Source organism: Gymnoscopelus microlampas, assembly GCF_963454915.1.
Source record: "Gymnoscopelus microlampas genome assembly, chromosome: 18".
NCBI classification, from domain to species: Eukaryota; Metazoa; Chordata; class Actinopteri; order Myctophiformes; family Myctophidae; genus Gymnoscopelus; species Gymnoscopelus microlampas.
The window spans coordinates 22,572,746-22,595,528 of record NC_139955.1 but is presented as its reverse complement, the minus strand read 5'-3'; the positions used below and the strand labels follow the sequence as shown (position 1 = coordinate 22,595,528).

The window sequence follows — 22,783 nt, the reverse complement described above, 5'->3', positions numbered from 1 at the left end:
TACTATTGCTATATTTTTGTAACACGTACGAAGAAGTATTACACAGGACATTCATTTATGAAAAAGATGAAATACGCAGGTATACAAGGTTTCTGCCTGACACGGCAATATATATTTAAACATTGTTTTTGTTTTTTTAGGATAATATAAATGTTTTTCCCCCATTTTCATCCACTGGCAGGAATCTCCCTCAGCATATGGCCTAGATCATCATGACACTCAGCTGTGAACTGCTGCTTGCATCATTATTTTGTGTTTGAGTATATGTGTGTGAGCGTGCGTGCATGCATGTACTGTATGCCTGCGTGCATTTGTGCATGCACGCCTCCGTGCGTGCCTGCATGCACGCACGCGCTTCCGTGCGTGCGTACACACGTTCAGACAAACTGCATCCCTTCACAGTTGGTGTATCGTAATTTATTTTGCACAGTTAACATTTCCACCACGAACATTGGCAGGATTTCTAATCCGGACCAATTTAGCTGCGAACACTCTGCTCATTTTCCATAAACAGATTTTGCAGATCATCTCAATATTCCCACTACATACTGTACTGGCAAAAACAAAGCACATGTCAATAAGCCAAGCCTTACAAAGTTTTATCATAGAAAGAGTGCATTCATTTTTGATCCTTTTACTCTTGGTGGTGGAAAGTAAATAAGTACATTTACGCAAGTACTGTACTTAAAAGTAGTGTACGTAACATTTCTAGGTACTTTTACTTTACTGTAGTATTTCCAATTTCCAATACTTCTACTTCTACTCCACTGACTACACATCAGAGGCAAATATTGTACTTTTACTCCACTACAATTATTTAAAAAAAACTTTAGTTACAAGAAACTATTAATAGAAAACATACGTACATTAACCAATTCAGCCCTACTTAAAATGCTCACAACGTTTCACATCGCAACTTTTGAGCTTGTAGATCTGCTATTTTCAAAAGATTTTTATACATTTTGAAACTTGTGAAATGGGACATTCTGCACAATGAGTACTTTAACTATTTATTTTTACAGTATTGCTACACTCATTATTGATACTTTGACTTAAACAAAGTGAGCACTTTTTTTCCACCACTGCTGTTTTTGTTTCATTTTTACAGCCCAAATACACACTGAGGATTGTACTGGGTGTACTACAGGGACACACTAACACTGGCTGTTGATTGGAGGGGAGACAGTCTGGCGGTCCTCCAGTCTAAAACTTGGCTCTGCATTTATATAAGTCCATCAATGTGTGTGTGTGGGTGTGTGTGTGTGCGTGCGTGCGTGCGTGCGTGCAGGCCTATATGCGTCTCTGAGTTCGTCTGTCAGCTCGTCAGCGTCCTCAATTGATCTGGTGGTGTGTATGTCTGTGTGCTCATGATTGTGCATGTCGGCTTGCACGTGAGTGCGGTTTCCACATGTGTATGCATCCCTCTATCTGTGTACAGTACATGTATATATTTGAACGTGTGGGTGGGTGCGTGCGTGATACTGCATACGTGCGAGTGTGTTCTACAGAACAAGAAGAGCTCCTATTTTCCTGCAGCCTTTTGAGCAGACTCAGCAGTGCTGTGTTTAGCTGGGAGCGTCTGACAGCTGGAAGGCAGCACGGGGCCCTGGGGCCTGACCCACTACTGGCCCCCATCATACCACTGTTAAGATGGAGAGGAGGGAGGCGAGGGAGTGCGTGTGTGTGTGTGCGTGTGTGCGTGTGCGTGTGCGTGTGTGTGTGTGTGTGTGTGTTCCTTCACCAGCATGGGAAGATGAGAGTGAGGAATGTAGGCAGCAAGGGAATAATAGAGGAGTGAGAGACAGAGAGAGAGAGAGAGAGAGAGAGAGAGAGAGAGAGAGACATTGAGAGAGCGAGAGAGAGAGAGAGAGATAGATTGAGAGAGCGAGAGCGCGAGAGAGAGAGAGAGAGAGAGAGAGATACGATGGCCACTGAGAACCGTTCAAAAGCAACGGAAGGAAGGATGGAGCCATGGAGGAAGAGGAGGAAGCATTTGGAAAAGGAAGAGAAGGACGAAGGCAGGGAAGGGAGGAGAGACGGCAAGAGGAGGGGGTACACTGAAACACTGTGTGTTCATTTACAGTAACTCTGAGGGGTGAAGTCACAAATAATGGATTGCGGTTGCTGATAGCATCATGAATTGTGCAACACTTGCACACACTATCCGCCTTGTTGTCTTAAGCCCAATTCATACAGTGCGTCATCGCACGGCAAAAATTGGCGCCCTACTAGACCACAACAAGTCACATCAGCGACGCGTAGTGGGCTTGTACAGTAGGTCTGCCATTTTGGCCGTGTGACACTGCCGTGCGACGGAGCATAAATTAGGCTTTAGAATCGTATTCGCAAAAGATATTGCGCTGATTATATGGCTGCGCAAACATGGACATAAAGTTTTACAGCTGAGTGCATTTGCCCTTGTTTTGCATCTGATTGCAATTATCCATGTGGCAAAGTGTAGTCTAAATGGTGGCTTTGCGGCACACTATTTGTTTGTGTGCTGATGCAGCTTTGACGGTAACTGAGCAGCTAGTGGAGCTTGTGCTAGGGCGGCATATTAATGAACAACATTGTTTTTACAGACAGTGCTTGAATTGGTCCGGTACTCACTGGTCCAGAGGACCAGTTCTGCTTTATGCACCACCACGTTCTGGTAAATCTAGGTACGCATGTTGGGAAGCCTTGCAGATAATTTCCCCAGTGTCTTCAAGGGCCAGGGCCACCTTGACTGAGGAGAAGTTGTCATGCCAAATCCTAAACTACATTAAATTGACTAAAATTCAAAATTTGAGCTGCTCACTTTACCAGTGAGTCCGTTGGGAACTGACCCCCTGACCTTGGCAATGTAAGCACAACTCTCTCTCCCTTGAGCTGCATAGTAGAAACTTTAACCATGGCAACTTCTTACCCACAGGGAATGGACCCCCCACCACCCACCCACCCACGCACGCACCCGCGCACGCACACGCACACACACACACACACACACACACACACACACACACACACACACACACACACACACCTTGACACGTTTAACCACTACATAAACATACACGAAACACACACGCACACACAGCTGGACGTACCAGTGTAGCATGGGAACCTAGTTTCTGTGGGAACATGGATTCTGTGGTGACATATTTGGTGGCAGACATGGTTCAGGGTGGGGGGCGGTGTGGGAAACATGGGTGTGTCTCCCCCCCCCCCTCGTGTGACAGGGGTTCCACGTGGCTGGACCAGATCTGTCTTTGATTATAGGAGTTAAAGCTTGCTAGGACACCCCGCTCTCTCTCTCTCTCTCTCCTCTCTCTCTCCCCACCCTACTGCCGCATCCTTGCATTCCTCAGTGCCTCCCACTCTTTTCTCTATTGGAACTTCTCCCTTCTCCCTGTCCCCATCCCCCGTTTCCTCCCCAAACTATTACTCCCCTCTCAAAGGAGTGGAGACGAGTCAAAGAGCAGCGGACCCCCGCAGTAACAACAAGGGGAGAGCAGATGAAACAGATGGTGGCGTTGCGCTCCACTGATGTAACCACCGCTGCGACCAATGACCTGAAGGCCTCTTCTCCTCCTCCCCTGTTCACTCCTGTCTCTCTCCTTCTTTCACTCTTTCATTCTGTCCCCTCCCTTTCCTCTCTTTTATTTTATTTGTTTATTTTACCTTTATTTTACCAGGAAAGTCTCATCAGAAATCTCTTTTACAAGAGAGACTTAGACTTGGCCAAGATAGCAGCTCTCTTTCTCTCTCTCACTCTCCCCCTGTTTTCTGTCCCTACTGAGCAAACATAACCCTGTATGACTTCACATACACAATTCCAATAACATCAATTTTACAGGAGCGTGTTTATGTTCCCTCAACCCAATGGATGTCTGATATAGGAAATCTGATTCCAGAAGAAGAGTCTGCATTAAATCACGGTAGGTACAGGATTCGAGTGACCTTACTAAACCTGTATTTCAAGATAATGTATTAATAGCAGCATGTAGGCTATTTGAAAACATATATTTTGGACACCGGAAATATATTTATTGTTGTTTTTATGTGTGGGGAAAGCTACAGTGCAGGACCTACATGCCACTCAAGTGCACGAACCAAAGCAACCCCATTTCAATTCATCAGAATGGTAAAAAGGAGAACTGAATTGAACGGAACTCTCCCTACTCATTCCCCTCCACCATATTTCTCTCTCTATCTCCAATTGTCCCTCTGGTGCAGGGAAAAGGGAACCATTTGAAGAAATAACACCTTCCGCTACCATGCTATATTTTAGCAGTGGCCTGAACAGCCATCATTTCCAATCTGCAGACAAACATTGAGAGATAATAAGAAATATAGCTCCAGACATAGGGCCTGCCGAAACAATTTAGCCTGCTTTTCAGCTTTAAATAAGGCCTCTTTCTTGATTGAATCTGGCCTGGAAGAAATATACCACATGAAAATAAAATAAATAAATAAATAGTTTGTCTGCTTCGTAATGAAAAGAGGGAAGAGGTATGCCTCACTTAGATGGGGAGACGAAATAAAAAGAGGAAAGAGTGAATACATGTGGTCTTGCTATGCCAGGCGATCAGAGATCTCCTCCCAGGGATTTCTAAATGCAAGCTACTGTAGTTGCTAAAACGGTGGTGAGAACAGACGCTCAGAAACCTACTGTACGCATACTGCTTTGGAAACCAATCATGTCACCACCCCAATATAAAGGGCTGCCCTAAAGACTGGATTCATCATTTCCAGTTTTAACAACAAAGCTGAAAGATGGTCCTCTGTAACGTCTTTTGTTGAGTGAAGCATTTGTGACTGATTGGTGAGTCTAGAATGTGACAGTTCAACAACTAGCCTAAAGGTTAGTGAAGCCATAGGCTGGTGACTGGAGTGTCTGATTGGAAAAACTGGGCCAGGAAAGTGTACTGTATGAGTAATGGTCTCCCCTTTTCTCAACATCTACGTACTGTCATCTACTATGCCCTTGACTATGGCATCTTATCCACAATTACTTCCCTGGTGGTTACAAAGGGCAGTCCCTTTTTGGAAGGCATGGAACCGCATAAATGTGACGCATGACTGCCAAGTAAACACTCTGTGTATAAATACAAGTTTAAAAAAAAACTAGAGAGGGGTCCTTATCTGTCTGGAATGCTCATTACGAATTTGACAACCACACAGATGTCACACTGTCTCTCTGTCACCCTCACCCCCCCAACTGTATTTCTCCCTCACACTTCAGAATTCATTTGCATGCATAGATCTGTTTGTTTGTTTGTCTGATCGCATATTTCGTGTGAGCTATTACTACTGTACACCGCCTGATGGAATCATAAAATAAGGCAACGAGGCTGCAGGCTTGGGAGACTGAGGATGCATCTGGGCGTGCGCATGTGTGTGTGTGTGTGTGTGTGTGTGTGTGTGTGTGTGTGTGTGTGTGTGTGTGTGTGTGTGTGTGTGTGTGTGTCGCCTAGAGGAAACAACATGCAAATGTACTGTACATGTACGCGCACACTACTCCTCTCTCTCACCCACACCCACACCCACAAATGGGGGCCCATGAATCAATGTGTTATCTTGCATCCATACGGCCTTATCATGGCCTTCTGCTGCAGTCTCTGCCAGTGAGAAATCAGGCAGGGCTTTTCGCTGGGCTTCTGATATGCTTCCTCTAAACCACTGTCTGTGAGTGTTTGTGTCAACAGAGCCAGGGCTGTATGAGTAATCTCACACACACACACACACACACACACACACACACACACACACACACACACACACACACACACACACACACACACACACACACACACACACACACACACACACACACACACGCACACAGGCAGGCATGCACGCAAACTCATAAGCATGCACGCAAACTCATAAGCATGCACGCAAGCACGCATGCATGCAAGCACGCATAAACACACATGCACAAACACACACCACCGTCAGTCTGGTCTGTCCTTGACGTTTTCCCAGGCCCTGGCGAGGTGAAATCGTCAGGCTTATAATCATTTGTAAACCACCGCCGGCCCGCCCGCATGCACACAGCTCTCAGCCCACTCCCATATCGTCACTGTTGGAAAGAAACCTTGATTCTCCACATTTGATCTTATTATGGTTTTTCATAAATGAATTGTATTGAGAGTAAGAGATAATTCATTCATCTGGGAAACAAAGCATAAAAAACTGAGACTAAACGATTAGTTAAATGAATCGATTAGTCGACTATGAGGGCACAGCCCTAAAGGAAATAAAAACATGTTTAGAGAAGTGGTCAGTGGTCACACAACACATGTATGTGAAATGATATTGTGAAAAATATGCCAGTGAAGTATTATATATATACTTTGCTGATCAAATGTAACGTGAATCCTGTCATGCTATTGTAGGAAGAAGAACACGATGACCGGCAGTATATCACAGCCCACCTACGTAAAACAACGTATTTCAAGGAGTTTTACTAAGGCTGGTGGCAATGTTCCCCTCTTATATACAGGTATGCTCACGCACGCACGCACGCACGCACGCACGCACGCACGCACGCACACGCAGAAGTTTTATAGTACTACTGAAAAGTATACAATACTATAGTATAGTTTATTATAATACAGAAACAGTATTATAACAGTTTTAAAGTGCAAGTGTAGCCTGAAGTGACTTTGCAGAGATGGGTTTTATTATGCCTGCTTTCCATGACATGCGGTTGAACTGTGGGCTGAAGACTCAACCAGAGGCACTTTATACTGAGATAACCTGCCGTTATTCCCTCTCGAATCACACTATCCTTGCCTCCCTCGCTCTCTCTTTTCATCAATCCATCCATTCCATCTCTCCCTGCACACAATCTATGTGCTATCCCTGACACCTATCTATCCCTCTCTCCATTACCCAATAACACACATCCCCGTGCCTCTGCTCGTCCATCATCGGCTCCCTGTACTCCCCCCGTTCCATCCACACCCCTCACCCCCAGATCCCCCCTTATTACCAACCCACTTCCATCCATATTCATCCCTGTTGGCTAATCCGGTAGTTCTCAAACCCCCCCCAAGGACTCCTGGGGGTCCCCGGTCTCCACTTTGAGAACCACTGGGCTAAATATCAACTCAACTCAGACCTATATACTTACTCTCTCTCTTTCAAACAAGCAAGCACGCACACGCACACACACACACACACACACACACACACACACACACACACACACACACAGCCACAACTTATCACCGCATCACATCCCACAAACCCCATTCGCCTCTCTCTTTATCCCGTCCGTATCTGTTACCCCACCCTTCCTCGTCTCCTCTTCATCGTACTGTAGCTCTCATTGTTTTTTTTCTCTCTCTCTCTCTCTCTCTCTCTCCTTCCAGAGGCCTTCCACAGACACATCCATCCCTATTAGGGACAGGAAATGAAGGCATTAGGAGGGTGAGGATAGAGGGTCTGGCGGAAGAACCCTACCCCGGGGATCCAGGCCCGGCCTAATGGAATTAGCGCCCATTATCCAGGGCTAGCAGAACCCATTTGTTGGGGCGGGGAATGGTTTCTGCCTGGACGGCAGATGAACTGATAGAGGTAAGAGGGTTGAGAGTGTTGGAGGGGGATATAATGTGAACATGGGGGGTGGGGTGGAGTGGAGTGGAGGAGTGGGTTATTTCATTTTTGTAAGGAACATGGGTTATCCACTATATACCACTGCACCGAGTGTTCTTTTATATACTGTGTGGTGGAGGGGCCGAGCCCGGAGTGTCTTCTCTGATTGGGTGGCTGTTGGCTTCATAACCTCTCTATGACACACAAACCCACCGCCACCACCCAGTTTAATAGCATAGCGGACAGTTTGATCAGATCCAGTAGAATGATGTATGTACAGTATTTATTTGTTTTTCATCAGAGACAGACAGAGACAGAGACATGGAGGGGGAGAGAGAGAAAGAGAGAGAGAGAGAGAGAGAGAGAGAGATAGAGAGAGAGAGAGATAAAGAGAGAGAGAGAGAGAGAGACAGAGACAGAGAGAGAGAGAGAGAGACAGAGAGAGAGAGAGAGAGAGAGACACAGAGAGACAGAGAGAGAGACAGAGAGACAGAGAGAGAGAGAGAGAGAGAGAGAGAGACAGAGAGAGAGAGAGAGAGAGAGAGAGAGAGAGACAGAGAGAGAGACACAGAGAGAGAGACAGAGAGACAGAGAGAGAGAGAGAGAGAGAGAGAGAGAGAGAGAGAGAGAGAGAGAGAACGCAGTGGGGGGGTGTATCTGAAAACAGAGAGAGAGACACAATCTTGACAGGAAGTGATGTTTCAGTGCTTTGCTCTGGTTTTTGGAGACAAATAACCATTCTGTCTGTCACTTCTTCTGACCATTTCGTCAGAAGGTTATCGACTCTGTTTCCTGACTAGATCATTTCTGTTATCCGCTGCCTCTGACTGGCAGACCTCCTGCGTTTATATCCACACACACACGAACACGAACACACACACACACACACACACACACACACACACACACACACACACACACACACACACACACACACACACACACACACACACACACACACACACACACACACACACACACACACACACACACACACAAGGCTCCCTCCATAAAAGCCTGTCCCTCAACATAGAGGTGTGTGTTATTTCCCTATGTGTCACCAGATGATGATGATGATGATGATGATGACGACATGTATTTATAGCACAGTCAGTCTACACTATGCACCGATGCTTAGTAGTCATCTGGGGCATTGCTAAAGGGGAGTGTTTTTTAAGCACCCTGTTTTATATTCTTTCAGCTCCACTGTATACTATTAATGAATGAATGCGCGCGCGTGCGTGTGTATGTGTGTGTAATGAATCGATTTTATGTTGCACATTTATGTACCGTGAAACCATGCAATTAATTGTGTTAAAATAACCAGAACAAGGCACAACCCATCTCTCCATCCATCAGGCATCAGGTGTCTGTGTCACTGTCACCTGTACTCATTAGTGTGCCCAACGAGTAGCAGGAGAGGGAGTACTCAGTAAAATTCTGAGTTTAACTCTTTCAGTGTACAAATGTACATTTGTATACTCTCAGAGTGGAGACTATATATGCATTCCTTGCAGTGAGGTCTCCGCCAGTCAGATTTTAGAAGTCAGATAGCCAATTGGAATGGAATATGGTGTTTCTTCCTTCACCTACTAGGAAAATACGTGCTTCATTTTCACAGCTATCGGACGCTGCGTCGTCTCTCACAAAGGCATAGTGGAATGGAATTCATAAGAAATATCTGACAGATACATCTTGATCACATGACCACAGAGATAATATGTGTGTTTTGGACAAAATCTGTGGTAGTAGTAGTTTTGAAGAAAATGCTAAATGCCAGGCGGACATGGGCGTGGCCTATGTGGGAAGTTGCATCATGATCCAAGGAATCCTAGGGATTGTTTTTGTTTTTGTGATCTGACCTATGGTTCAAGATTTGTAGCAGAGGTCCTTCCTTGGCCTACTGGGAGTGTGCATGGAAAGGTTCACGGCAATCGGTGCAACGGTGCCGGAGATTAGCTGTTCACAGATAGTCACACAAAAACATACACCGACGACAACATAGTCTCTGGCCTTCAGCAATATAGCCTTCAGCCGGCTGGCCTGGCGGAGGCAAAGATTCAGTAGGGAGGAGGAGCGAAGGCAGAGAGGGAGGTCCATCTCACTGAAGTCAGAGTGAGTATTCAGTGTGTGTAGTCTAGTCAGACACAGTTAAGCTCTATTAGCTGGTTAGACTCCCAGTCCCAGCACCGCAGCGGCTGTGTTCAGCTACACAAGTCCGCAGCAGGATTTAAAAGGAGCATATGGTGTCCTAATGTTGTTTCCCTCATCTCATCATATCTCTCTCTTTCTGTTTACATAAACACCTGGTGCTCTCAGTCTCAGACGATATATCTGTCAGTGTTTTCGAATCGCTGTGCGCTCACCTCATGCTCCTATTGACTGCAGCACAGTTGCAGAAAAGAAAATCCATCTAAAATGCTGTCAGGAGTTTTTCGTATACTCCACTTTTTTTTTTTACACTGTTCAAGGTTATGTTTAAAAAGCCACTTGAATTACCAGCAGGAAAGACTGACCTGGGATCAGCTGCTATGCAAACAAACTGAATAGGTGGAAATGGCAACAACGTGTTACGAATAGACATTTATAGACTACAGGAAGTGTACTAGACCAGACTAGACTAGTAGACCAGTGGTTCTCAACCTGGGGGTCATTTGGAGGGGTCGCCAGATGCTTTTCTGAATGAGCTCAAGGAAATGAGAATCAGTTTTCCTTGTTAATATTTCAGTGAAAGCACAGTCATAAAATACAATTTAGTAACATTTTTCGGCGGTAGAGAGAGAGCGAGGAAGTGTGTGTGGCACTGGCCACAATGAGACAGACCATTCACACTGGCTGTGCTATCTCTTTACAGCACAGGGGGGATTTCTCCTCCCTTTGCCACATAAACTTTGTAAAAGTTTACGAAAATGTCATATGACAACAGCGAAAAGTTAATCTACTGTATGTAAGGAAAACTGTCACAAAACATGAAACTTTGCTCTCAACAGCCTGTGGACGGTGGATGAGATCGTGTGGTGGATGCATCTTGCTGTTAGTGAGATACTAAGTGATCACACACCTAACAACCCACAAGTATTGTCAAATTAAAGCCATAACGATGAACTAATATAGCTATTTTATTTACAGTAGTATAGCAGTCTCAGTCGGTATGTGTGCACACGCACAAGCGTTTGTTCAGTGAGTATGTTGTTAGATTGGTGAGCCGTGAAGGAGGGGGGTCGCAGGCAATGGCCAATTTTCTTTGGGGGGTCGCCAGCCAAACAGGTTGAGAACCACTGGACTAGACAATACACAATGCAGTAGAACTGAACCATAGAACAGAACAGAACAGAACAGAACAGAACAATAGCATATAATATAATGTAATTGAATTCTCTCATGACATTATTTTCCATCATAGATAGTTTAAGAATGCAGCAAAACTCTGTACACAATTTGAATGAAACATGTTTGATGTATCAGTCTAGACAGCAATTTGCCTCAAAATTGGTAACATCATTCAGATAAGAGCTCTCTGTGAATGTTGATGTGTGTGTAAATGGTAAATGGAGCATTTATATACTGTGTGTGTGTGTGTGTGTGTGTGTGTGTGTGTGTGTGTGTGTGTGTGTGTGTGTGTGTGTGTGTGTGTGTGTGTGTGTGTGTGTGTGTGTGTGTGTGTGTGTGTGTGTGTGTGTGTGTGTGTGTGTGTGTGTGTGTGTGTGTGTGTGTGTACTGCAGGTACTGCAGATGTTTGGTCAAATGCTAAATTCAAATCAATAGTACGTATAGAATAGAATAGAATAGAATAGAGTAGAAGTATCTCTGGATGTGTACCATCCTAGATCTTTTTATCTTTGAATGCAGCAAAACACTGTAATCTGTATACAAGTCGAAATGAAATATGTTTGATCTATCAGTCTAGACAGCGCTTTGCCTCTAAAGTGGTAACATTATTCAGATAAGAGCTCTGTATTTATGTGAGTATGTGTGCATTGCGATATTCAAAAGGGTAGGTATGGTCTAAAGCACGTGTCATTTTTTTCACACCCACCCAAATATCCACACACCCACAACCACACATCCACACACATATACACATTCCTAAAGTAGACCATCGAAGACCATCAAAGTGGAAGATTATAAAACCCTGACCACCACCCACAGGATGCTGCCTAGATGCACGTACGCACATAACCACTAGAACCCCAGCATGCCTATTCTGGGGGGAACATTCGCCAGAAATAGCAGATCTACACGCTCACAGTCACAGCAGCTTGTAGATCGTCTATTTTGGGAGCTTTGGTGTAGACGGGGGAAAGAACGTCCAGGTACAGTAATTCCAGTACATTTTTTACTAAGAATAGGGGTTTAAGTGGTAAAAAGTAACCCTGACCTCATTCTACTGTCTCTCTCTTTTCCCCTCTCTCTCTCTCTCTCTCTCTCTCTCTCTAGGTGTGAGTGCAGCTGTGAATAATTGTGTTACAGATGGCGTACAACGTTCTACATGCAACCTGTGCAAGTTCTGAAGAAGAGACAGGCAAAGAGAGAGAGAGAGAGAGAGAGAGAGAGAGAGAGAGAGAGAGAGAGAGAGAGAGGGGGAGAGAAGTTTCTCTCCATTTCCCCTGTGGGTGCTATAGTTCTCTGATGAGAGGGGGCAGTGGTGAGTCTGTTGACATTTAGGCCTGAGCCTCAGTCTCTCTCTTTCTCTGATGCACTTCAACACAGCTCTTATCTCACACCGTTAGGCTTCTCACTTCACTTCAACTTGTCTGTTACTCGACCTGTTGCTCCCTACTACCTCAGCATTTTCTCTGCATGGACGCACGTGTCTGTCTCTCTCTCAAGATGTAACAAGAAACCTTGAACTTTGAACCTCGAAGTTACCATTTTCAGCTAATTTATACCATGACAGGCTAATGAAAATACAAAAAAGATGCCGTGATGTGGTTCAACAGCGATCTAAAAATCATTGCTCTTGTGGATGTGTGCGTATCTCTTATCAGGGTTGATAGCATTTTTCACTCGATATGATTTACATAATTGGGATGTTAATTCCTCTAACTTCGAGTCGATTATCTTGTCTATTGATTTTGTTTATGCTGCTCCCCTCCCCCTGGGCCCGAGGTCACCAACCTTTTTAAATCAGGTATAAGGTACAGAGAGAAGGTAATTATTTTGATCTCATTAGAAATACAATGAGCCTAGCTAACATAGTAGCTGACAAAGCACATCTTTTCCACACTGCGTGTATATGCGTGCATGCGCGCACGGCCGCATGTGTGTGTGTGTGTGTGTGTGTGTGTGTGTGTGTGTGTGTGTGTGTGTGTGTGTGTGTGTGTGTGTGTGTGTGTGTGTGTGTGTGTGTGTGTGTGTGTGTGTGTGTGTGTGTGCGTGTGTGTGCGTGTGCGTGCAAACAGTGTGTTTGTGTGTAGATATATGTGTAAAAGCTTACATTTGTGCATGTGTGTGTGTGCGTGCGTGTGTACGCACGCGCGTGTGTGTGTGTGTGTGTGTGTGTGTGTGTGTGTGTGTGTGTGTTTACACTACACTACTGTGTCTAGTGTACAGTGTATGTGCTTAGGTATGCAGAGTGTACGTACACAGTGCTTTTACTTCATGTGTGTATGCAGTCAGTGTGTACTGTGTGTATACGCATGAGTGGTGGGTGTCTGCAGAGTGAATGGGTGTGTGCATGCTCTGTCCACTACACTCCCTACTGACTGGCACGCACGATGACCTCCCAATGCCCTCAGGTATGATGGATGGATGAAAGACGGAGGGCAGAGGACGGGGAAGGGGTGCTGGGGACATGGCATGGGGCAGGGGTTCCCAAACGATGGGTTCGGGACCCATTTTTGGGTCACGGACCCATATTTATGTCCGTGAGTAAATCTCCTATAAAGGTTTCCCCCAAAAGATGTTCAAAATGTATTTTTTTTATTATTTATTTATTTATTTTTTAAACAAATTCCATAAATGTAAAATACTTTTAAGAAAGCTTTTTGACATAGGGCTTAAGTGATTCATTTAATGTACTTTTGTACGTTTAGGTCCCGGAGAGACACAACATTTATCTTTTGGGTCTTCAGCTTGGGAACCACTGGTGTGGGGGGGGGGGGTTGGATGGAGGGATGGATGAAAAGAGAAGTTGAAGGGAGAGGGGAAACTCCACCTGTTCTTACCGTTCTCCGGGTGCTCCATCTCGCCGATGCTGCCGTCGGGCGTGGTCCTCTCGTAGTGGTCCTCGGGCAGGGCCAGGGGCCCGATGCGGGGCCCCGAAGACGACTTGGAGCTCGGCGTCTCGGACTCCTCCAGGCCGCTGTCGTAGTAGCTGTGCTGGGAGGGGTCCTGGAGGTCCTGGGCCTGGTTGGCCGTGGAGAAGGTCACACGGCGATGGGGGAGCTGTGATTGGCAGAGAGAAGAGGGGAAAGAGGGACGAGGTTAGCTAGGTTTTACTTTTTTTTTTATTATTCTGGAGCATGTGTGCAAAAAGGTTAAAAAAAAAAGAAATAAAGTGAAATCATAGTTTCCATTGCACTGGCTGCAAAGTAAAATCCAAGTCCGTGTTCATTTCACTTGGGGAGGGTACAAATGAAACCAAATGGACCCAGTTTGTACCCTATCAGAGTTAACACTCAGGATTTCACTGTGTGGTCTTAAAGACAAGGGAACAGGTTAATAGTTGGTACAAGATAAGGTTGGCTGCGACTGTAGATTGAGCGGCCACTTTGCTGGTAAATTAAGTGTGTGTGTGTGTGTGTGTGTGTGTGTGTGTGTGTGTGTGTGTGTGTGTGTGTGTGTGTGTGTGTGTGTGTGTGAAGTGGGTGGTAGTGGAGGGAAGCAGCTGTCTGACTCCTGCGTGTTTGATGGCTTTGTAATTAAAATACAATTAGCCTCCCCCTCGCACTGCGGGGACGCCGGACGCCAGTCACACTGCTCTCATTTCTCTGGAGAGGACTGGGAACTGGAACCAGCTCCTTCACCAGCTTTACACTCACACACTCTCACACACACACACACACACACACACACACACACACACACACACACACACACACACACACACACACACACACACACACACACACACACACACACACACACACACACACACACACACACACACACACACACACACACACACACACACACACACACACACAGCAACACAGACTGACTGCGGTTGCCGTGGGAGTATACTACTGTACTTCACTGTTAACTACATTCTCCGTGACTGTGCCCAGCCAGCTCTGACAATGAGGAGCATTCGGACGCCGCCCCCAGGGGCCTCCAACCTACCGGTCGAGGCGCTCACTCACCATGATGAGGAGAGAGAGACAGGCCTGCAAATAGGGGCACGGGTAAAAAGCTTAAGGACCACTGCCTTTCTCTATGGCCCTGGCTCCGTAGAGAGCAGTGGTGCTCAACCTTTTCAGGCCGGGACCCCCCAAAAGAATCATATTTGAACTGGGGACCCCCCAACCTGACAAGCACTTGGAATTGTAGGCATTACACCTGACAAGCAGTTGGAATTGTAGGCATTACATTTAGTTTGACTCAATTCCACAGGTAAATATTGTGAAAATAGCAGATCTACAATCTCACAGTGGCTTGCAACGTGTCTCCTCCTATATGAGACGTCGTTAGCTGCTTCTTTACCCCTCATGGTGAGGAGGGAGGGCTTAACGTGTGCGGAGGAACATGCTATCCCTCCCAGTTCCACTCCCTGCTGAACAGGTGCCCCAACCAACCTGGAGGAGAAGCTAGTCCAGCTACTCCAACCGGCTTCCCACGCTGGAACACTGCCAATTGTGTTGGTCAGAGTACCTGGCCAAGCCGGAGGCACCATGAATTCATTTCCATCATCAATCATGGTGGAGGCCAGGAAATGTACCCCTGCCTCATTTATTTTCTTTTTAAATAAAATATAAGCAAATATTAGAGGGGTAGAAAGAGAGAGAGAGAAAGATGGAGAGAGAGAGAGATGATAGGAGAACACGCACGCGCATGCACACACACACACACACACACACACACACACACACACACACACACACACACACACACACACACACACACACACACACACACACACACACACACACACACACACACACACACACACACACACACAATGACACATGTCAAATGCATTCAAATAAACAAAATGAGATATACAGTATTTGAGGGATATATAGATATATATTCTGTCCGCCTCCTTGTCTCTCACCTCCACGCTGTTTTATTGACAAGGCGTACCGACTCTTTAATGTGAACCGACGTAAGCACTGTGCCGAGTCCTCCTTGCTTTGCCCTTACTGTGTGCCTCTGTTTGTTTGCATTGCGACTCGGCACCGCTCCCTGCCCCGCTATAGGCTGGAAATAGAAGCGCCAGCTCAGCAGGTTGCAACTTGGGAAAGTGGAACAGATCAGAGGCCCCGTGGACGGGATGAATATAGACCCCCCCCCCCCCCCCGCGCTTGGAACGTGCTCGCGCACTCCACAGATGCACCCCAGTTCTACTTTAAGCAACAGTAAGAACAGCGGCCATGTTGTTGTGCCTGTGTGCCCTTCGGAGTTAAAACGATCACTCTGGTCATATAGGACAAAATGCCAGGCATCTATGGAGGGAAACTTGTTCCCCGCTGACTGTCCTTGCTCTTTCCACATGGGAAAACAAACAGCCAAACAAGTGCTAATATGCTGCAAAGTCATCCAGTAAAACAACAATAATGTTCAGAAAAGCAAAGCCAATTCACCTTTACATTAATCTTTTGAGGATTCGTAACGTGATTCATGAAGACATTTTTGAGGCGAACCCCTCCAATGAATGGGCCTAAAGACTGAAGCCCATTATTCACCGGGGGGAAATAATGACTCGAGCGGCCAAACGAGTCCATTCTCTGACCTTGGGGGCCACCTGTCAGGAATGAAAAATCGATTAAACCCCCCCCCCATCCTGTGATAACCCGCGTCTCCTCGCCGCCTTATCAAGAGACGATAAGACACTGAGTTGTTTCGCTTCGAATGTATCCATAACACTGTAACTGACAGAAGGACAAAGTAGCCAAAGCGGATAATGGGGAGGCCTTCGGGTTGTGATGGTGGAGGCAGTGCGCGAGCGTGTGTGTGCGCACGTGCGTGGCCAGCTGTCCGTGCAGACCGATAAGGGAAAGAAGGCCTCCTTCATGAGTGTGATAGCGAATTGCATTCACACACTGTTATATTGTCCTTCCTCAAAAGATTATTAAAAACAGAAAAAAAATATGCAAGCCTTGGCACGCCGCGAAGCCTCGCTGGGCTGTTTGTCAGACTCTAGGTGGAATGAGAAGATAGCACGTGCATGTGTGTGTGTGTGTGTGTGTGTGTGTGTGTGTGTGTGTGTCTGTGTGCGTGCATGCACACGGGTGAGATCCTCATTAACTCCCTCTGAGAGAGATAAGAGTATGTGAGGCTGCATTGTGCACGCTTATAAAAGTCCCCCCTTATCAAGTATGCTTGGGCGCGCACACACACACACACACACACACACACACACACACACACACACACACACACACACACACACACACACACACACACACACACACACACACACACACACACACACACACACACACACACACACACACACACACACACACACACACCAATAAGTAAAGTAGCCGGTGCAAATTCCTTGCAAAAGCACAGTAAAATCATCTGTGTTAATTTAATCCTGAGAGTGTAGAAACGGACCCAGATGGACAAGTAAGGGTTAGATTTACACCAAGTATTTTACGGTGTGGGTTGGATTCAAGTGGAGCACAAGGATCAGGAGACAAAAGATTTCAGACGAGTGGAGAATTTAAAAATGTCTTGAGAAATAAATGAATGAAGACGAGAGAGAAGAGAGAGAAGAGTGGAAGGATACTGATGGAGTTCGCAATGGAAAATCATGAGCGGTAATTTAACTCTGAGATACAAAGGGATCCGTATGTGATATGAGGCGTACTGTACATTCTCCCTCGAAAAACAAAAAACACACAAAAAACCTGCACACATCTGCACAAAACACAACCCTCCAGCCAAAACAGCACTCACTTTATGAGAAACATGCTTCTCTCTCTCTCATCTCTCCCTCTCTCTCTCTTGGAGGCTGTTTGTCCTCTCTAATACCTCTGTCTAGGCATCTCTTCCTCTACCTTCTTTTACTTCCCTTCTAGTCCTCTTTCTGTTTCTCCCTCTCTATACTTATTTTCCCCATGTCCCTCCTTCCCTGTCCCCTCCTTCCATCTCTCTCTCTCTCTCTCTCTCTCTCTCTCTCTCTCTCTCTCTCTCTCTCTCTCTCTCTCTCTCTCTCTCTCTCTCTCTCTCTCTCTCTCTCTCTCTCTCTCTCTCTCTCTCTCTCTCTCTCTCTCTCTCTCTCTCTCTCTCTCTCTCTCTCTCTCTCTCTCTCTCTCTCTCTCTCTCTCTCTCTCTCTCTCTCTCTCTCTCTCTCTCTCTCTCTCTCCCTCCAAGTGAAGTATTATCAGCCAAATCTGTGCTTCCCCATCCAGCCTTGGCTGGTTGGGGCGGAGTGTGTTTGGAGCATGGCGCCGGAGGCTGTGATTGCCTCAGTGGGAGAATGCACCTGCTGTACTAAGTACCTGTACCAGGGCCGGCTCCCCTCAAATGAAACAATGATGCAGTCAGACTGAAAGTGAACTGCTGCAGGGAGTTAAGGAACAAACGCTGCCTCAGAGACGGTACCACTGCAGTCTGGGTGGAGATGATGAGCACACAATGCAGGATCTGCACGCGTGCATGTGCACAGGTGTGTGTGTGTGTGTGTGTGTGTGTGTGTGTGTGTGTGTGTGTGTGTGTGTGTGTGTGTGTGTGTGTGTGTGTGTGTGTGTGTGTGTGTGTGTGTGTGTGTGTGTGTGTGTGTGCGTGCGCGTGCGCGTGCGTGCGTGTGGTAAGAAAAGGAAAGGAAATTGGCTGCTTTGATGTGTAAGATCATAAGGGACTACATGTAGACAAATATGACAGTGGAGTGAGGTCATGGACGGATTTTAGACAGGGCCAATGGGACCAGTGCCAAGGGGCCCTTGGGCAGCCCTGGGCCACGAGGCCCAATGACATTTTATTAAAATGTATGTAAGTTAACACTCAAATACATGCAAACAAATATCTTGTAAATACTCTAGGTTAGACTGCAGTGCTTTCTTGACCCACAAATGCCTTACAACCCGAGCACTGTGTTTGCTTGCCAACCCGACTGCTCAATTTGGGTAGCGAAGGGGGCCCAGAAAGATAATTGGCCCAGGGGCCCCCGTGAGTCTTAATCCGTCCCTGAGTGTGGTGGGCTGATCCTGGATCAGACAACGGCCATGTCAAACAGCTACTGTACGCCAGTGCAAGTACTGTTTTATCACCACACCACACCTTGAAGAGTGCTGCAACTAGACTCAAGTCCCTCTTTTTGTGTCCAAGACAAACCAATAGCCAAGTCAAAATCTCAAGGCACACCTGTATTCGTAGCGAAAACAGACAATCTACAAGCCCACAACGTGTCACATTATGTGTTGTGAGCACGTAGTCTGCTATTTTCGCTATTTTTGAAAATGTGTGGGGGAAAAATCTTATCTTATATTAATACTATCCAGCACCGAAGTCTGACATCCCTGCCGCTAGAGGCCGCTATCTCCCTGGGTCACAGAGTTATTTTTTTTCTAATTTCTAAGAGAAGTCTTAGATAAGAACTATGTTCCAAAATAAACACATCAGCTGGGCGATTTTACTTTTATCAAGCATCAGCTGATTTTTTTTTTTTTTCAAACACAGATGTTATCAAATGTTAGTCAATATCATAAACGACACAGAGTCACATAACTGACGATATCGCCGGGCCGATTTGTTTATTTGGAACACAGTTCTTATATGACATCTAAGATTTCCCTGGAATTTCAATAAAAAAAATAGTTCTGTGACCCAGGGGTCACAGAAGTGCAGAGTGACGTCAGGACTTCGGCACTCTACTCTATTGCCCAGCTTCTATCCTATAAATCAGGATAGTGTCTGAGAGAAGTCTTTCTCAAAGCAGTGTTAGTCTGACTGCTGGGTCAAAAAGTATTCTTTCTTGGCCAGCTGGATGAGTTTTTGGTCTCCACATGGGACACCCCAGCCCAAAAGCAGTTGATGCTATTAGATCAATAAAAATCATTACCTTTCATTTTCACTCCCACCACCAACTCTTCCTCAATTCCTCAGTTTTTTACGCCCCTATGGGGAGGCCTTAAAAGTACATTCAGCCAGAGTTCCTGTCGAGCAGATCACAGTACTGAGATGTCAGCACACATGGTTTGTGGATGCCCATCTAATCTCTTCTCTGGTTAAGGCTTACAAAAAGAATATTTGGTGGGGCGTGCTACACAGCCAAAACATGGCAGGGCTCAGACTGTGTTTTAATGGGAGATTTTATAGGCAGGTCTAGGGGCAAAAAAACAGCAAGAAGGAGATGGGTACAGAATACCACCAGCGCAAATGTTTCCCTCTCTGTTTCTTTCGTTATCCCTGTAAAGGGAGCGAAGCCAAACAACTGCTGTGAATCTCTTGGATAAAAAATGAGGTTTTGTGATAGAGATGGGTTTTGAATAGATGCTGTCACTGAAAGAACAGGCCAACACATTTGCTATGCAAAGCAGCAAGCCATATTCATCGCAAAATGCAAATGGATGGCCGATGAGCCACGACTTCCAAATGATGTACGCGGGGAAGGGAAATGAGGAATGGTTTGTCTCTCCGAGACAAAAGTAGGTCTCAAAAGGCACCTGCCTGAACAAATACCCAGACATAAAATGTACACGCTTATGCCCAGAAGTGCAGCGAGGTTACAGGAAATGAGATGATTGCAGCACTTAAAGAGAAAGGGAGAGAAAGAAGGAGAGCACAAATGGCAAAAGTCGGCAAGACAAAGACAAAACAAAAAAAGCAAAAAAAGAGAGAAAAGACAAGAAAGTGACCCAGTGACAGGATTTATCGTTTAAGCCGCAGATGCACTGTCTCTGTGACATGCGAGCCAGCTTCCCTCTGTGATGTCCGCTCTCTGACAGCAGGTCACACAATCTCTGCCTCACCGGGGTACTGTCTCTCTGCCTCGCTCAACCTAACCGTATTCTGCTGTGCCTCTCTCCTGCACAAAGAATATGCTGCTGCCGCGTAGATCTCAGTACAATAATGAAACGGAATCACAAGGCATCAACCGATTATCACAAGCTACATTAACCGTGCCATCTCATCATACACACATGCTCACAGTTACAGAGGATATCACCAATTCTATCAGGAGGTTAATAATAGAGATTGTGAGAGGTTGGAGCTGAATGTAATGGCAGTTCTGGCTGTATGGTTTTGTAACGATTCTGATTGGGTCACTTTGTAATGGCGATTCTGATTGGATGGCTTTGTAACAGGGATTCTGATTGGATGGCTTTGTAATGGCAATTCCGATTGGATGGCTTTGTACCGGCGATTCTCTTTTGGACAGTTTGCAATCGGAAAAAATCTGATTGGACAGATTAATAATGGCAATTCTGATTGCACATAGCGTTGTATCATTGATTCCTATTGGATGGCTTTGTAATGGCAACTCTGCGACTGGATCGCATTGCGCTGTAAGAGCAATTTTGATTGTGCAGCGATTATTCTGCGTTCTCAGGTGACTGTGGTGTTAAATCAGGTCAGCCGAGTCCTCTCATCTGTTTCCCAGAGTATAGTTGTCCTAATGCATTCCTGTGCCTGCAGGTGTGTGTGTTTGTGCGTTGCTATCACAGAAGCTCCGGCCTCTAAATCTACTCCAGCGGTAAGCTGGCAGAACGCAAAGCCATAACTCTGGAACACACTCAACTCAAGAATTTCACAGTATGAAACGCACACGCACGCGCGCACACGCGCACGCACACACACACACACACACACACACACACACACACACACACACACACACACACACACACACACACACACACACACACACACAATAGTAACAGCGGCATGCAGAAGACAGTGGAGAATCAATCATAAATTCTGTGCCAGTCATATCCACACACAACAACCCATTGTGATGTCAACATAAATAAACTGTAGAGAATGTGAAAGCGCTGGAAGGAACTCCATTTTGTATGGCTTAAGAATACCTTCACAGGCACATAACAACACAAACAAGAACACGTTCACAGGCACGCAAACACACAAACATGAACACCTTCACATGCTGGCACGCAAGCACACAAGCTACGAGTATAATGGATGGGTTCAGGAACAAAGCTCATAAGACAAAAATATATATACATACACCCATACTGCATGCACACAAACATGCAAAACAGGCACACACACACACACACACACACACACACACACACACACACACACACACACACACACACACACACACACACACACACACACACACACACACACACACACACACACACACACACACACACACACACACACACAGGTACCCTCTCTAGATTCAAGTTTATTTCTCTATAAAGACAGACTCTTGTGGATTCCTGCCACAGAGTTCAGTGTGTCAGCCTGCTGTCTTTGCAGACAGTCACTTTGGAATCAGGTTTGACAGGTCTGTGTGTGTGTGTGTGTGTGTGTGTGTGTGTGTGTGTGTGTGTGTGTGTGTGTGTGTGTGTGTGTGTGTGTGTGTGCGTGTGTGTGCGTGTGTGTGTGTGTCTGTGCGCTTGCGTGGCGTGCGTGCGTATGTACATCTGTGTGCTTTGACACCATGTGCTTAAAGCACTGCCAGCAGTGACAGAGACACTGACGCAGCAAACCAATGAACTCACCAGCTCGCATTGGACTCACACACACACACACACACACACACACACACACACACACACACACACACACACACACACACACACACACACACACACACACACACACACACACACACACGGAAACGAGTAGGAAGATGCCACCCCTCCCCTCCTTACTCGGGTTGTTAGATTCCCCCCCGTCTCAGAGAAATGAACTTGAATACATCACAGCACTTCAGCATATATTTTCAATTTGCCGCCTCACTGCCCCAAACATATCACCTATCAGAGCGCTCAAATAAAACTGACACACCACTTGGAGAGTTGTGCTCCTGCATGCTGATAGGAGAAACACTGGGCACTTATTAAGCAACTGTTTTTATGCTTTTTTTTCTTGTTTTGTTTTCTACTCT

The 22,783-nt window shown here is 45.9% G+C and overlaps 1 protein-coding gene across 2 annotated transcripts in view; it reads right to left on the bottom strand.

The window, feature by feature from the left end:
* The window catches only part of pcdh1b (protocadherin 1b), a 253,378-nt gene that overhangs the window by 76,214 nt on the left and 154,381 nt on the right, over positions 1–22,783 (bottom strand). For both annotated transcript variants that reach the window (XM_084085830.1, XM_084085831.1), the window contains exon 4: positions 13,755–13,974. In XM_084085830.1, coding sequence (XP_083941956.1) covers positions 13,755–13,974 — 220 coding nt within the window. The remainder of the gene's footprint in view (positions 1–13,754; positions 13,975–22,783) is intronic.